The 17,498-nt window shown below is 39.2% G+C and overlaps 1 protein-coding gene across 2 annotated transcripts in view; it reads left to right on the forward strand.

Moving 5' to 3' along the window:
• Positions 1 to 17,498, forward strand: part of CCNY (cyclin Y) — a 130,887-nt gene that overhangs the window by 81,377 nt on the left and 32,012 nt on the right. The window contains exons 3-5 of one of the 2 annotated variants that reach the window (XM_064444977.1): positions 1,031 to 1,065; positions 12,971 to 13,071; positions 16,617 to 16,652. In XM_064444977.1, the coding sequence (XP_064301047.1) occupies positions 1,031 to 1,065; positions 12,971 to 13,071; positions 16,617 to 16,652 (172 nt within the window). The remainder of the gene's footprint in view (positions 1 to 1,030; positions 1,066 to 12,970; positions 13,072 to 16,616; positions 16,653 to 17,498) is intronic. The other variant, XM_064444978.1, reaches the window with a different exon arrangement.

The following is a 17,498-nucleotide window of genomic DNA, read 5'->3' on the forward strand; positions in this document are numbered from 1 at the left end:
CACAAATAATGGCTTCTCATCCAACAGGGAATGGACAGGCTATCCCACCATTATGAACACCCTTATTTTGCTAAGTGCATCGGGTTGCATAGCTTTCAAATCATGGTGCACCAAAGTGCATTTAATCACCTACAGCATGAAACCATTATTATTTTAATCCTGCAGTTTGATTTATGTGTTAGTTGCCTCCAGACTTGTATCCTAAATGCTGTGGTATTTTCACTGGAACAGAGCTCCACAGGGTCTCTATGGGGTGAGTTAATTGGGAAAGTGCTTTAAAAAAATGAAACGGAGTATATTTAATCAGCTGTAATAAGCATTTGCCTGACAATTAAGACTCTATACATCTATCTCCCTTGTTGTTGCTGTTTACTTTCTGAATATTTTGGCTAATTGTGGCTTTGACTTGCAACCCTTGCTTGTGGTGACTGGTTCATACTCACCAAAGTAATATATTTTCATTGTTATATCCGACATGAGTAATAGTTTCAGCCTTGCACTTGATCATTATAGAAGGCAGTGGTGTAATGTATATGGTTTCAAGGCCTCCTCTGTGGGAGTTAGTGCACAGTAAGCTATGATGAGAATTTGCTAACTCCATGGTGTAGCTATTTAGGTGCTTTCATACCTGCAAGGTAGTGTAGGCCACTTTGCAGCAAGGTACCTTGCACAAAGGCACTGGTGGCTCAGGAGTATCCACACAGAGAACTGGTGAAGGATGGCTAATCCATTGCTAACTTGGACTGTAGCTTACTGCATATTTACTTTTCCATGCGGGCAGACACCTGGTGAAGTACCCCAATGGATGAGAATTTTAATCCATCACCACGCTAGTGAGTGTAAATGCCTTTATGCATACAGATGTATGTTCCTTCTGTGTTTGATATATAAATATAATTGGTTAGTGCAAAAGCAATTAAAATGTTGTACATAGATAGCCTCCTGTTCTTTTTATTATAAATGGTATATAAGAAGCTTAATCGGGAAAAATAGTCATGTAATATTTCTATCATATTTTGTGTTTTTGCAGTGAGAGAAAAACGCAAGAGTCTCTATATAAACCACGTAAGTGAAAATGCCTCGCTATGTAGCTTTCTCCTTGTTGTCTGTATTATACAGTAAATAAGAATTATCACACATGATTTCCATATTGGTGAGAGGGTGCTGATGCTTCAAATGTCTGTTCTGCATCAGGATCCAGAATATAGGTCTTGGCTGTTGAGTTAGTGGAATGGATCTGTTGGTTTGAAGACAGTATCATGCTCACAAACAGTGTATGTAGGTAACAGGTACCTGGCACAAAGAGCTGCACACATTGTAATAATTTTATAAATCATACTAAAAACCTCAAAACTTTAAATTGCGTTTTTATGCAAGTTTTCTTCAGCAGAGAGCTGCAGTATTTAATGTTTACACAGATGTTCTGAAGTGCCGGACCAGTGTTGATGTAAAGTAAATGTGGATGGACATGTGGTACGTGCCAAGTGCGAAGACGGGTTTTGATACGCTTGTGTACCCCGGGCATTTTTCAGTTCAGTTCACTTCTATTTGAATCAAATTCCTGGTGAAGCTTAGAGCAAATCCCTTGTAGCCTGCTTTGGGTATGGGACGAGGCTCTTTGCCCCAGTTAGTATTGTTTGTACTACCGAAGCACCTGGAACCAGAGCGGTTCCCAGTGTGCTAAGCCTTGTGCTGAAATATCTGGAGTCACGCCTCAGTAAAATTGAGGAGGGTAAGAACTAATTGTCTCCCAAATGGTATTTGCCTTTAGGGTGAAATGGGGAGAAGTTCTGAAACTTTTCTCTATCTGGAAATACGGGCCATAATTTCATGAATCGTTTTTAAGCCAGTACAGCTGCTGAAAGAAGCAGATGTGGTTTATAGTCTCTGCATCCCTTTGTGCTGGGGTGAACGTTTGTGCAGCTCCAGGTAAACTGAGTTGGAGCATGAGTGCCAGTAGATTCCGCACAGCCAAAAGCTAAAATGGATCTGTTGCTAAACGTGATTCACTTCAGGGCTTGCACTTGCAGAAAGGGAGGGAGGCATGGAGGCAGGAATGAGCTGCCGAGTGGGGTGAAAAGGCAGGAATGCTTCATTTGTTGGGAGAAATGGTTTGTGCTGAGTGTTTCTGAAACTACTGCCTTGCTTTAGAAGCAAGCTGAGATTTTCATAGTTTCCCAAGAGTTAAGATTTTGAGAAAGTGATGAAAAACCCTGAGGCTTATAAAAGCCTTAAAGTTGGCCCCACCAGGCTAGCAGGTATTCTCAGTGCTTCTCACCTTTTATTTCCCTGTAAAACATTCCCATTGTTTACAGTGTACCTGAGGGTGGTTTGCAGTGCAATTGTAATTTTAGAAAATTACAGGCACCCAGTCCATTAGCTTTACAAGTACGCTTAATGATGTGTGCTCAGTAACTTCCAGCAGCTTTTTTAGCCTCAAACTTGGAGTGTTCGATGCAAACAAAATGAATATATAGACGCTGCAAAGCAAGGAATCAACTCAGTTTCTGTGTCCACCTTGTGTCATGGATCAAATCCTCATGTGTCCTGAATCATTTCATGTCATGTAAAAGTTGTGTTCTGAACTAAGCAGACAGCAAGTGGATTAGTCTGGTGGATTGCACAAAGGTGACTATTACAAATGCTGCTGGAAGCACACTATTGTAAATCCACCAAGTCGTTGCAGAAAAGGGTGGGATGATCATATCACCGAGGAACTGTGGTGTTGGGTGCAAAATGTAGCAGCTCAACCAGTTGCTACCCTAAGTGCTAAACCTAATTTTCTTTTATTATTTTTTTTTTTCAAAAGTATCATTCAAAGTATTGGCTAAGGTTGCAGCAATGTAAACTTCCCCCAGTAGTCTGGTTTACTGCTACCTTAAGTCTGACTTCTTTGTACTTGTAAAGTACTACTTCTGAATTACAAAGCTAAAAATAACCTTTACAAAGCTGAAGTCCTTACCATGACTTTCTCTGTGTTTGTCCTTACAAGTGGTTAAGTTTTTTAGACAATACTTACAGATAAGCTATGTTTTCAAATGAGGCCTGTGATATTTAAGCTGTTATTCAGATATATGGTTGACTTCAGCACCTCCTAAATATTCAATCTGCTAAAGCTGATGCACAAACTGGTGATTATTTTTGAAGTGATTGCTGTGGCCTTTAACTGGAAACTGTTTAGGTTTGTAGACTGTGGGGAACCCTCATAATTTTCCTAGATCACCTTGTTAGAAGAAATTTGAGGAAATGGTTAGATTTAATAATCGGATGTGATAAATTATGGGTCTTATTTATAAGATAAGCAAATGTATGATATCCCTATTGGTTGATCAGTTCTTTTCCACCATTTTTCAGTGTGTGCTAAGTGCATTTCTAACAGGAGCTATTGCTACTCATCTGTTTCCTTGTTTATGTGAAGTTCCAGGTCCTCGCGTTTGCTCTGGAGGAAACAAGCCAGAGGACATAAATTTTGGAGTATTGTTTTGTCTTCCTTTTACAAAAACCCCTCTGCATAATGCAGCACTCTTCTGTAGTTTTTTCCATAATGTCATCTTTTTTTTTTTTTCCTTTTATTAGTCTTTTTTACTTATTCTCCTTTTGTGACAAGTAACCAAGATGAGCAACGAAATGTTTTTATCCTTTTGTGCAGTATCTTATTGGTTATTTTGCAAGCAGAGTTTAACCTCTCCCTAGCTAGCAAGAGGAGTATCAAGAAATGTTGTGTTTTTTCTTCTGTAACTGCTTCTCTAGTTCTGTGTAGTAATAGATGAGAATAGGAGTTTATACAAATACAGTTTCAAAGCCTTATGTATGAAAAAAAAATCATTAATACTCTTTTTCACTTAAAAATGCACTTTCTCAGTATAACACCACTGTTCTTTTCCTTTCTTGCTTGTTCTTTTTTTGTAGAATATTTTAATTGGCTGAATAGTTTCCTTTCATCTCCAAATACAAATAGTGGGTTCCTGCTTTGATTTATTGTGCTTTGTCCAGGGCTGGCAGTTGCCAAGTTTCAGATTCACCTTGTCAGTAGGTGTGATGGAACAGCCAGTAGCTGTTCTTTTTTTGGGGTGGGGAAGGCATGCATTGGGGTTGACAGGGTGCTATGGAGAAGCCATCATCTCTCAGTTTTTCCACAGAGCCAGGGAGACAGATGACCGATTGGGGATGGTGCTGGATCCTTCGCATACCTACCTACAGTGTACCTGGCATGTTTGCTTTCTTCCAGCCTATTTTAATTTCTAAGCAGCTGCAGCAGACTCTTACTTCCCTTTCCTGTTGAACTGGCAGTTGTTGTTCTTTGTTACGGCTTTAATGCTGCCTCAGTGAGCACTTGTCATTTTATCTGCTTAGTCAAGCTGCTGAGGGGGATAAAGATGCAGACTGAGATAGAGGCGTTTCCTTTTTTCAGAGAGGTGAGATTGCATCAGTATCTCTGCCTGTACAAGGGAAGCAAATAAGAAGACATGTTTTATGGGTTTTTTTGGGGGAGTGGGTGGAGAAAGTGAATTTTTTATTATTGTTTGCAGTAGCTAGTTCTTTGTACTAGGTGATTATTTTTTAGCAGGGGAAAAGAGCAGGGCAGGGGAGGGAAAAAGTGATTATAAAAATAATATAAAAATATTTTCATCAGTGACATAGGCAGTGGGATCAAGTGCACCCTCAGCAAGTCTGCAGGCGACACCAAGCTGAGCGGTGCGGTTAACATGCCTGAGGGGAAGGGATGCCATCCAGAGAGACCTGGACAAGCTGGAGAAGTGGGCCCACATGAGATTGAGCAACACCAAGCGTGCAAGGTCCTTCACCTGGGTTGGGGCAACCCCTAGTATCAATACAGTCTGCCGAGAAGGACTTGGGGTTACTGGTAGATGAAAAGCTGGACATAAACCAACAAGGTGCGCTTGCAGCCCAGAATGCCAACCATATCCTGGGCATCATCAAAAGAAGCATGGCCAGCAGGGCAAGGGAGGTGATTCTGCCCCTCTGCTCCGCTCTGGTGAGACCCCACCTGGAGCTATGTGTCCAGCTCTGGAGCACAGGAAAGACATGGACCTGTTGGAGGGGGTCCAGAGGAGGCCATAAAAATGATCAGAGGGATGGAACACCTCTTCTGTGAGGAAGGGATGAGAGAGTTGGGGTTGTTCAGCCTGGAGAAGAGAAGGCTCTGGGGACACCTTATTGTGGCCTTTCGGTACTTAAAGGGGGCTTACAAGAAAGGTGGGGACAAACTTTTTAGCAGGGCCTGTTGCGATAGGACAAGGGGTAATGGTTTTAAAGTATAAGAGGGTAGATCTAGACTAGGTATAGGGAAGAAATTTTTCACAACGAGGGTGGTGACACACTGGCACAGGTTGCACAGAGAGGTGGCAGATGCCCCATCCCTGGAAACATTCAAGGCCAGGTTGGACGGGGCTCTGAGCAGCCTGATCTAGTTGAAGATGTCCCTGCTCATTGCAAGGGGATTGGACTAGGTGACTTTCAAAGGTCTCTTCCAACCCAAAGTATTCTATGATTCTGTGATTCTATGATTTCTCTATCAAGTTTTTGCTAGACACTTTCCCTTTCAGACAAGAAGAAAATGCCATTTGCTAAAGTACTTTCTTCTCGTTTTGACAAGATGTACTTTTAAAGTTGAGTTTGGGTTTATGACCAGTAATATCCACTAAAAATAAGGGGAGTTTTTGCATATCGAAGTATTTCCAAAGGAAGAGAAATCCTGCAGAAAAGGGAAGTAGTATCTCTCCTCAGCACATTTTTTTTTTTGTTTTAGTTCTGGAGACCCTTCATTAGCCTTGTAGCAATAGCTTCCTTTCAGCATCTTCTTGTTTAGGGATCTGGACCGACTTACAGTCTGCTATCCTGGCAACTGGATGTTCAAATCCCAGAATAATACTGTTTCTATCATTCCAAGGAGAAAAAACAAACATCTGTGTACAGGCCAAAATTTTTTCAGCATCCTGGGGAAGAGTTCCTGGGCATTATTCATGTCAGAACCCTGGTCCCTGTAAGTGACCCTGTAGTGATGCACATCAGGGGAAGCTTCTTCCCAGTGGCAGTCCTGCTGATGGGGCTAGTGGAGAATGGAGTGGCCTTTTGCTGTATGTAGTGCAGCACAAGCAATTTCTGTGAGCCTTTTTGCATGCTTGAAATTATGTATGGTATTTGCGCATGTGCAGCCCCCAAGTTTTCCTGTCAGGGTGGATAAAAAGGCTGTTCTCCTTCCCTATTGTAAAAGTACTAGGCATGTGCCTGGTAATCAAACACTTTCAGCCAGCAATTATAAGAGTAAATATGGTAGTCTAAACAGTTCTTTAATCCATGAAAAATGCAAAGCACAACATAAAATGTGAATCTTTTTTTTTTGTTACGTGTCTGAGACTGGCTATTGTAAACGTTTATTATTGCTGTCCAAATTTCTTAAGATATTGTAAATGACATTCCTTACTCAGAGGAGAACAAGATAAACTGGAAGATTGATTAGAGACTTCTCAGGTGCCCTTGAAGCTCTCCTAGACATTACTTAATCTGGTCTTTACTCCTCTCCATTGCAATATCACAAAAAAACCCCAACCACGTCTAGAGGGGACCTTTATAGGCCATCTGGCCCATCTAGCAGATTCCTTATACTGATGCCATTACTAACAGATGCTGTTTAAGATGCTTTTTCAGGCTTCCAATAAGTTAGAATCAACAGGGTTTCTCTAATGGCTTGCTTAAACTTACTGTTTAAAATGTTTTTCCTAATGTCTTTCAGACCCTTGCTTCTTTTCCTGTCTTCTAGGGTGAAGAATTTTACCTCTCCTATCAGCCTCAAGGCAATAAGTTCTATGAAGTGGCAAACTTTTGTAGGGGAAGAAACAAAAAATAACTTTTCAGGTGGAATGAGAGCACACAGGAGAGGACTTTTACAAGGTTGCTGTACGATGCTTGCTCTGCTGGGAGCCTAGTAAAGTCCCTCTGGTCAAATTGCACAACACTAGCAATTACATGCTATGTAAATATATGCCTTTGAGCTGCTTTTAGTATTCAAACAAATATTTTGATCTTTTCAGGTTTGTAAAACAGGGTGGTTTATCAGTGGTTAAGTAGGGTCTGTGTGTGCTGCAGAAGAGTTTACCAGTGGTTGCCAAGCCCCGCAGGAGCTTGCTGGTACTCTGACATAGTTTTCTATAGTTGACATGAATAAGGACAAGCTTTGAGAGCAGAAAAACTTGCAAGTACAGATCTAGTCTAAGGCATCAGTTTTGGACATTATTGGCGAGACTAATCAGCTGAGGACAAGGTTGATTCATATAATAGACTGATAAGGTACAATGGCTATTACTCAAGAGTGGTTGGACTGGATCTTTTTTTTATTGTAGAGGTTGACAGAGAAGGGTGAGCAGACAATGGTGCAGTTTTCTGTAGCATTTGGTCAGGTGAAATTACCCCTGTTTAGCCACTAAATGTGGACAGTTGTGCTGTAGTATCAAATGACGCAAGATGAAAATAAATGCAGAGGTTTGCAGAGCCGTTCAGAGAATTGTGTTACATGGCTTGCTTGATTTTGGAAACACTTTGACCTGTAAAATCATGTTTCTTCTGTGAAAAATGTTGTCAGACTAAATTATGTCCTGAAGTAACAGAAGATCCCCAAGATAGGAACCTCCCTTTTCCAAGTCAGAAGCAGTCCTGGTATTTTTGTTTGCTGTTGTAATTCGGCTTCATGTGTACTTTTACATGCCAGTTTGCCTATTAGGAGTTTGGCCAGCCTCTACTGCCTGGAAGCTAATGGGCATGTCTCCACGGACGGGTACAAGCAGGCCTCAATTTTTCCATGGGGGAAATACTATTTAATAGTACCTTTTAAAATCATGCAGTAACTGTGAATAACTTACACCTGGTTTGATGGAAGAAGAGACAGTACTATCATTATTCAGGAGAGAAACTGCAAATTATCTTTTGATGGACAAGTGCAAAGACCAGAAAAGCCTAAAGCTCCTCTGCTGAACTGGAAGCTGACTGGCTGAAGGCCAGCTGTGGTACAAAAGCTGGATAGCTTCATTAGGGAAGCGTTGTGTCCAGAGGAACAATCCCGCTGAGTGTCAGAGCAGAGTGCCACACTAGTGTGGCTAAAGTGCTTACAGGACAGAGCTGGCTGGTACCCCTTCTGGTCAATTCTGAATGTGAGTTTTGGTCTGTATGCACCCATCCATTAGATGTTTCTACCCAAAACTACCCTGAAATTACTATTTTAACAAAAGAAATAGCAACACTTCTGCTTTCCCCACAAATTTAGGTTTAACTTCTGAGTGTTGCTAAAATGAAGTGTCAGAGAAATTCATCATTTTGTGTATTCTCATTGTGAATTAGGAATTTGTTGTGATTCCTTTCATAGCAGTTACACAGAAGCCATGCTGCAGAGCTTGTATGATTTTGATGGTAAACTAAGCCATACCATTTCTGGTAAGAGGTATTTTATGTAAACTTCAAGTAAATCATATTGTTCAAACATCTTAAACCAAACATGATATAGAAAGTTGGAGTTTCAGGATGAAGCTGGGAGAAAAATAAAGCAGTGGTATTTCCTTAGTACTAGCTGTGCAAGAGGGGAAAACTGCTGTTTCTAAGAGCTAGAAGCACCTGGCATTAAATTGAATCTTGATCTCTTAGAGCTTGTTCTGTAACGCATGTATAAGCTTAGCAAGTTAGAAAGTATTTTTTTTCCCATTATACATCCTTTTCTGTAAAGAAATTCTAGAAAACAGCTATTATGTATTCATTGTAACCTACATTGCCAAAATTTCTTGATGAACGTCTTTGGTTGAAATGAGAGAAATAACAACTGCTTCTGAAGTAAAGAGCTATGAATCCTCTCCACCAGAAGAAAACACAAAATGGTAGGGAATTGTTCCAGAATTCATCTCAAGGGGTTGTTCAGTCTAGTTTCTTGCCTCAGAGCATCTAAGATATTCCTGGCATGTATTTGTTTTACTTCTCTCCAAAAATTTCAGTGATGGAGACTCTATCACTGCTCAAGTCACTCAATCTGTCCCTGCCATTAGAAAAAGGTGATAGTTTGGGGTGGAGTATTTTTTTGCTATCACTTCCTCTTGTACTTTCATGTCCAATCTTAATTTTCTCTTGTTCAATATAAACCTGCTCTTTCTTATCCCATCCATAATGATAATGGAGAACAACATTCTCTTCCTTGGAACTCCCTTCAACACGACTTAAGGCCAGTATTACTGCTTTGTTCCTGGAGAAAACCTCTCCAGTCTTTCAGTTTTTCCTTCTAAATCAAGTCTTTCAAACCTCTGATTAATCTTGCTCTCTTTTCTTGACTCTTCGGAATAAATTAATCTTTCTTAAATTTTGGTGGTCAAAACTGGATGTAATATTCCAGCTGAGCAGAGTGGACAGGTACTCCATCCTGTTGTATACATGGTAACTCTATTTATAAACCCTATATGGTATTTTACTTTTTTATAAAAAACTGAATTTGTTACGTGATCTGCACATCCTTTTGATGATAGCCTTGACAGTTGCTTGCCATGTTATATTTAGACAAATGGTTCTTCTCTAAATGTACAGCCTTGTGTCTGTTCTTAATCGATTGCAGGGATATATTTTGGTGCAGACCAATTCCCAGATTTGTCGGGATTGTTCTGGATTGTAACCTTGTTTTCTAATTTTCTTTTTTTTTTTTTTTTTTTGTTTTCCACAAGTTAATATCAGCTGCAAATACAGTAAAGAAAACCTTGATTCTGTTACCAGAGTTTATTGCTCGATGTTTTACATTGAGTAGACCAGACCTCTGTTGGAATGTCCCTTACTTCAACCTTCCAGATTGAAAGTGGTCCCTGGGTAACCAGAGTAGTTTCCAAGTAGTTTTTACCTACCAAGTTTTCCTTGTTCTGCCCTTTGGGAATTTTACATGAGATTAAATCAGAAGTCTTGCTGAAGTTGCGAAGCACGACATCTACTGCATCTCAGTTTGTGTACAAAAATACTACTACTGCAAGTTAAAGTACATTTAAAGTGAATCCCACCAATGAGGTTTTAATTTGTAAATATTTGTAATGGCAGAGATTGCAAAGGCTCCACATGTCCTATGCTCACTGTAGTGTTTGCATATGAAGAATTACAAAAGGAGCTGCACCAGTCATTTCTTTCCCTTAATGGTGGGACAGAAACTGAGAAGAATCCCGTTAATGACAGAGGGTTTGGCTGATTTCTTCAAAGACTCTAATTCTTTCTCAGCTGTTCTGATTTTTCTTGCTTAGAGCATCTCTAATTTGTCTACATGGAAGATTTTTGTGGTCAGACATGATGGTCTTGAAACATGAAGGCATTACGCTCTTGTACAGTTTTGGGTGGGCTTCACTGAAATGGACACAGAAGAGGGTTACTATATAGGACAGTGCAGAATACTGAGACGATGCTCCTCTTTTGTCCTTTGCAAGGATGGAGAAGATTCACCTGCAGCATTTTATGGAGGATCAGAAAAGCCTGTTTGACTGAACTGTGGGACTTGAGATGTCTTCCAGCTTAGTCAGGCTAGAATGTGAAACTGAGGGTGTTTTCCAGTAATTTGGAAAAGGTAGAAAGTCTGTTACCTGGCATAACATATGGCTGCAGTTGGATGTCAGAGTAGAAACTGGGAATGTTGGTGTACTGATAGGTTAGTTATTCACATGGCACAAATGTGTGTATCTACCCAAGATAGTAGGTTTACGCTTGGCACCATTCTTCAGACTGGAAGAGGTACCCCTTCCTGCCAAGTTGTTACGAACAGAAAGTGAGGCATGAGACACCACGTATTTTTCTGAAGTGTGAAAAGTTCTAGGCCTAACGAAGTGTGATGTGGGCTGAAAGTCGTGGAGAGTTCTGTGATGTGGTAGTTTCAGAAATAAGGTGTGTGGCTCTGGTTATTGACGTGTATCAAATGTCGAAGTGCTGTTTACATAAGAAAATTTCAGTCTGATAGTGGTGTTGTAACAGAGTTCTTTTCTGTTTTTTTTCACTCATGCTTGCTTTGAATGACTCCAGTCCATTTATCTTAAATTTTATCTAAACCATTAAAACATGTTGACATCTAAAATGTAGAATTAAAACTTTCCATGTGCTCTTTTTTAAATGATGCTGAATTGTCTGTACTTCTGTCTTTTTTTCAACCACTAAACAGTCTTGTTTTCCGTTGTTTTTTAGTTGCTTTGCTTCTATCATGCCTTCAGAAGGTACCTAACAGTCTAATCCAGAAATCTGAACTAAGCTGTGGTAGAATAAAAGCTATAAATCACCTGTCCCCCAGTCATTCTGTCTGTATATGTCAGTGCTAGTTAATATGTTTTACAGCATTAATGCGATCAGAGCTTCTAAATTTTCTGTTTGTTGCCTTGCTTGGAAGGTGAATGGATCATGAGCCTCCAAAGTGTTGCAAATTACCTTTCCAAACTCCTGGAGAATTTTTGAGAGCGATAATATTTTCCACTTTTTCATTTCCAAGAAACGCAATTCAGCCTACAAATTTATTGGTCAAGTGGGGGACCTTGATGGAATTTGTTTGTGAACTTAGAAATCATTTCAACATAATATTTCTACAATTGCAACAGCTTCAGAAAATTTTCTTCAATTAATGGAAGACTTTGAATGCTCTTTTGCTCATAGCTGGGAAAAACAGAAGGATGACTCAGATGCATGTAGGTTTTACCAGGAGTCTGTCTGTTCTGTATCTAATGAATGCTTCTAAGTAGTCTGCTGCCTGTGGAAAATGAAACATTAGTGAGATAATGGAGTGCTGGCACTTGAAATAGTATTGGTTTTGGAAATAAGGCAGGGGAAGATGTGCTGAGGTAGGAGTCACAGGACTGTAGCCTGGGTACTCAGTTGCTCTGAGCTGCTAAATGTCTGTGGATTCCACCAATGGTAATGACATTGGTCTCTCCTCTGAAATGCTGGAAACAATTCATTGTAAGGCAAATGAAAATTGTCATGTGGATGTGCCAAATGAATTTTAAATCTACTCTGTTCTAAGTCAAACATGTAATTTGACTGATCTGAACTTTCCTGACACAGGTTCTTGGTCAAGTTGTTCACTCGTGTAGGTGGAATAAGCAAGGATAAAATCATAGAGCTTTAATGACTGTGATAGCTGTTAGCTGATATGATGAAACTATTCTCTTTAGACCGGTGGAGTGCTGGCTGCTCTAAACAGCTGATGGAGAAGCCCTCTCAACAAAAAAATCTTCAGAAATAAGTAGTGTTGTCAATGGCATTTGTGGCCGAGCTTTCCAGTGTTTTCCTATGGTAGTGCAGAAATAGGATTGAAATCTGTTGAAAACTTTTTCTATTAAGAGATATATTTTTTATTTATTTGCATATCCAATTTCTCTTACATCCCTTGATCAATTTTCTTCTTGTCTAATAACAATCTATTCTTGATTAATTAATTTTTTCTCATTTTTTCCTACTAATTTTTAGAGGTTTTAGCAGTTTTACTATAAAGACCTCTTTCCCCTACTTGATTCTGTTAGGGTTTGTTTCTTGGCTTTTTTTTTTTTTTTAATTCTGTTTTCTCCAAGCATGGTTTTGTATCTGTTTCTAAATCAGTCCTCATTGTTAACATGATTTCTTTTCTACTCTTCTACTTAATCTTTTGTAATGAGGACAGAAACAAAGGTCTTGTTCATCTTGGCTTTCCAGTACATGTATGTATTTGAGTAATTCTGCAGAAACATTTTTGCGTGGTTTTGGGGAATGAGGGACGGAGGGGAGATTGGGACTTGAAAGCATTAGTCAAGGCTGAGGCAGGGAGTTTTGCACTGGTAATTATTTCTGAACTTTCTGAACTGCTTCAAAACATGATCACATTACTGTGTGCGTCATTGTGAGAGACAGAGAAATTTGTTTTTTCTAAATTCTCACATCTCCTCAGAAAAATGCTTTGGTGTTACATAATTGCCATTGTTCTTTTGCATGTTTTTCATAGCATCCTCCTGGGCAGTTGAGAAGGAAGTACAGTTCCTGCTCCACAATTTTCCTGGATGACAGCACAGTCAGTCAACCAAACCTCAAGTATACCATCAAATGGTAGGTTTTATAATCTTCTTTTCCAGAACCTATATTATATATATGTATTTATGTATACGTATTTCTGAACCATTACTAAGTAAGCTTCAAAGGTTTTAGATTTTGAAGTAGTGAATTTATTTAATCCAGTCATGCTTCAGAGGCAGTAAATAGGATGAGCAAAGGGTATTACTCTTATTTTAGGCCCATGCAGAATCAAACTTCCAGTACTGCATATCTCAATATAAAGCAGCAATTAAGGATCTCAGATTCCAGCAGCTGAAATCCTTGTGCTTCCACGTTCAACTGGGTACTTGTTTTGGATGAGTCCTCAAAACTTACTTGGGTACTTGTTTATTGAGAATTCTGGAATTATCTGAAATGGAAGAACTCTTTTCTGTTCATGAGAAAATACTTATTTGCTAAGCTTTCCTTCCAGTTTTCTGATTGAAATGAAATTAATTGCTTCCAGATTCATTTCCTTATTGAATACAAGGGCACAGCCAGTTTATTACACAGCAGCAGGGAGCTTTGTATGTGGTGAGCACATGGGCTTACCCTTGGGTGACATTTCAGATATCATTTCAGGTTTCACTGGTGCCTTTTTATATTTGTAGAGAAATTAAATGGATATATAGAGAGTATTGTTCTTTACAATTTGTATGGTGAGGGGAAAAAATGAGATAACAAATGCTCAGGCATTTTATGCTGTTTGTTTATTATGATTGCTGATATACCCTCTTGAGTTGTTTGTAGGGTCATTGCCTTGGTGTACTCAAATGCAAAAATTTATTAAGACAAAATCTGTGCTACAGAGATACTTACATGAGAGACAAATGTATTCAGACTAACACGTCCAAAGGAGTTTGTAACGTTGATGGTCACTAAAAAATGTTCTTGATTTTTCTGTTTAAGATAAAAAGAGGGGAGTGGAGAAGGGATTTGCAGTGAGACTGACACCTTACTGCTCATCAGCTATTTCTGTCTGAAATAGTCTTCCTTTTCCTCGAGTTTCTTTAATTAGTAACTTTAAAATACTTCAGATGAACACTGGAAAAAAGATTCTCATTTTTTGAGTTTTTTTTTTTTCTCCCCTCCTGGAATATCATACTCTTCTGCTCTAAAATCCTTTGTATGCAGATTTTTGTAACTGCAGCCTTTTGGGTGGATTTCGGGTCCCTTTTTGCTTCAGAACTGAGACTGCTCCCGGAAAGAAGAGATGGGTTCCGTTGGCTGCAGCAGCAGCCAAGAGCATTTTCAGCAGACCACGGTGCCCAGCAGGAGTCTTGTGAAAGAGGCGACAGAAAGACAAGTTGGGGGGGAGCAAGGTGGTGATGTCTGGGAGAGACTTGGGGTGCAGAGGCAGGGGGCAGAGCTGTAGGGAGGAGAGGGTGCATGTCAGGCTGGAAGAGCCGGCTCTGGATCCGGGTGGGAGGAGTTGTGCAGGGCTGGGGCCCGGCTGCCAGCATGGGAAGGGTTGGAAGCTGCAAAGGGTCAGAGAGTTTGAACAGGGGTTATGTGGGGTAACAAACTGGACTCTGGCACATGTGGTCTCTGGGTGAGGAGTCTTTTCCTCCACTTCTTTCCTGTCTGGCTGCACATTTAACAGATTTAAGGGTGGGGAGATTGCAGGATTATTGCTTTTGTAGTACCACTACATTTCTTGACCCCATCCTGGCAGTCTCTGCAGATAAATGTCTGTTGCATGTAGGTAAATCTATGAGCGATGTGTTTCAGCCAGCTCATTTATTTCTTCTGGGTCATGTTATGGAGTGGTGTGCTTAAAATATCAGCGCATCTACTGGAGATCTGCAGTAGCAGTGGAGTGGCCAGGGTAGGGTGATGGAAAGCTTTGTAAGCTTCTGTCCTGCACATGGAGCCCTAGCTGAGCCAGCGTATGAAACAGAATGTAAGTTGGATGTAAGTTCATCTATTACAGCTCTGAAAGACCTTCAGATTCTCATATAGATTTCTAAATAGTAATTATTTTCCTAAACTTATTTGACTTTTTTTTACAGAAGCAACCATATGGGCACCAAGCAGAGTTCTGCACATAGATTCTTGCATCAGCTTTCATAAAGTGAACTGGAGCTGCGAGTGTGTTTCTAAGGGCATAATTTAAAAATTAATTTTAGGATTCATTAATTTTGTGAATAGCTTTCTGTCAAATTAAATTCATTCATGAATGTGGTTTTTGTGTTCAGTGGGGCTTGTGCCCTTTAAATGTCCATAGTACACAGTATCTTTTAATTCCTTCTATAGAAAAAATAAAATTTAAGAAGCATTTATGATCTAAAAACTTCTAATGCAGCCAGGTAAAAGCTATAATGCTCATATAAAGTTAGTAAAATGTATTTACTTTCAACTAAAAAACCATTTTCCACTGCATGGCTGTTCAAAAGAAAAAAAAAAAACTCCAAACACAACCAAACCTGAAATAACTTAAAAAATCTACTAATAGGGTCCCTCCAACATGTTTTTTTCCCAACAGGCAGCATGTCTGTTTTTCATGTAAAAATTCTGGAATAAAATCACAGGGCAACCAATTGACTCTTTTAAAAGGCCTTTTATGGAAAAGGAGGGGAATTTTTCGTCAGAGTCAGATGTAAGCATCTTACAGTGAATCACTGACAAAACAAATTGTCAACAAATAGAATTGGTGAACTCCCTTCTCCCTCCTCCTTTCCCTTTAGCTTTGCCTGGGTTTTATGCTGCTGGAACAAGTAGGGAGTGCTGGTTCTGCATTATCCTTCAATAAAGCTCTGTCATGGGTAAAGTGTGTGTCCTTTGATAAAGCTGGAATTGTGAGTTGGAAACTGGAGAAGAACAATGAGAAGCCATGTCTCAGTTTCCATCAGTCTCAAATGTGGATGAGATCAGTTACTTGAATACGTAATTAAAATCTTAGCTTTCTGTGAATATAAAGATGAGTTTTGTTGTTGCACAGAATATAAGCAGAGTTACTTGGATGTGTGGTTGAGAACATGGGAAATGCATAATTCAGTAAGTTAATCAGGGAGTTGTCTTTCCAGAGTTAAAATAAGTAACTTGATGCCATAAAACTCTAAGAACCTGGTATTTGAGTCTGGTTTGTGAGTAACTACAAACAAAGCAAGCCAGAATTTAAGGGATTTAAATATAAAATCGTAAGACAACAGTGATTAAAGCGTTTCATGTTAGCCTGGCAGCATTAGCAGACAATAAAAGAGAATGTCCGATGCCTGTGATGCCTTATCTTCAGCCTTGGAAGTCAGTGGGTGTTTCAGCATTGACCACAGTGGAGTAGGGCATTAAATGGAAGGTATGTGCAACTTGGTTTGTGTCATATCAGGATTTTTGTAAGGTATTTCATTACTAGAGAAAAGGAGGCACTTGGAGTGTGTTGAACAAATATTATCAAATTGTCTATTTACAGCAGTTTTCCTGGTTATCTAATACCAAACAGAAGAAAACAAGCTGTTGAGCATACTTTGTCATGCATTGTGCTAGGTTATAAATTTGCATGATAATATGACAGATAATATAATTTGACAGTCCTGAGATTAACTCTGTATTTTTCTTTACAGTGTAGCTCTTGCAATATATTACCACATCAAAAACAGGTATGTGAATAATGAAATCTTGTTCTGAAGATACCTTTAATCAAAACGAATATACTGCCCAAACCCTAACAATCCATGCTTTGTTCCTTTCAAAATGTTTTTGGGTAGTGTTTTTCTTATTTCCCATGTTAGAAATGAGAAACGTATTTTTTATGTTTATATATTATTTTGCTTAGAAAAATAGAAATTAGAGGATTACATACAATAGAAATACAGTTCAGCAATGAAAAGCTGATTCAGTGTTTTGTTTTATGTGCACTGGGCACTTCTGCATTGTTGCATATGTTGCAATTACATATAGAGAAGTCTGAAGAGTGTCTTTCAGATTTATTTTTTTAGGTTACACCTTTGTAAAGTTAAATGTGTAAATCAATGATCAGTTAATTGATTTTGGAATAAAAACTGTTGATTATACAGTAAGAGTGACATTGTGATTAGATGTAATTCAAGATGCCTCAGAAACAGCAGGTCCTGACTTATCTCTTCTGGTGTAGCAGGTTTTAGATCTCTGCTCAGTCAAGTTGAAACTGAATAGAAAATAGGTTATCTAAAAAGCAACTTGGTACATAAATCAGCTTTCTTCATATTGAATTGTGCTTTTGTATCTTAAATTCCAATTCCCTGTCCTCATGGTATGTCAGAGTATCATAACATAATATTTCCTGGCATTTCTAAGGAGAGATTTTGTACAAATACTTGAAGTGACGTTTGTGCCCATGGCTTTTCAATGTGTCTTTTCAGAGAACTTGGCTTAGATCTTGATCTAAAAAGCCACTTACACGTTTTTTTCTTCTGGACTGTAAGAAGTCCAACTAGAACAACAGGAATTACTCATAAGTTTAAAGT

Source organism: Phalacrocorax carbo, chromosome 2, assembly GCF_963921805.1.
Source record: "Phalacrocorax carbo chromosome 2, bPhaCar2.1, whole genome shotgun sequence".
Lineage (NCBI taxonomy): Eukaryota > Metazoa > Chordata > Aves > Suliformes > Phalacrocoracidae > Phalacrocorax > Phalacrocorax carbo.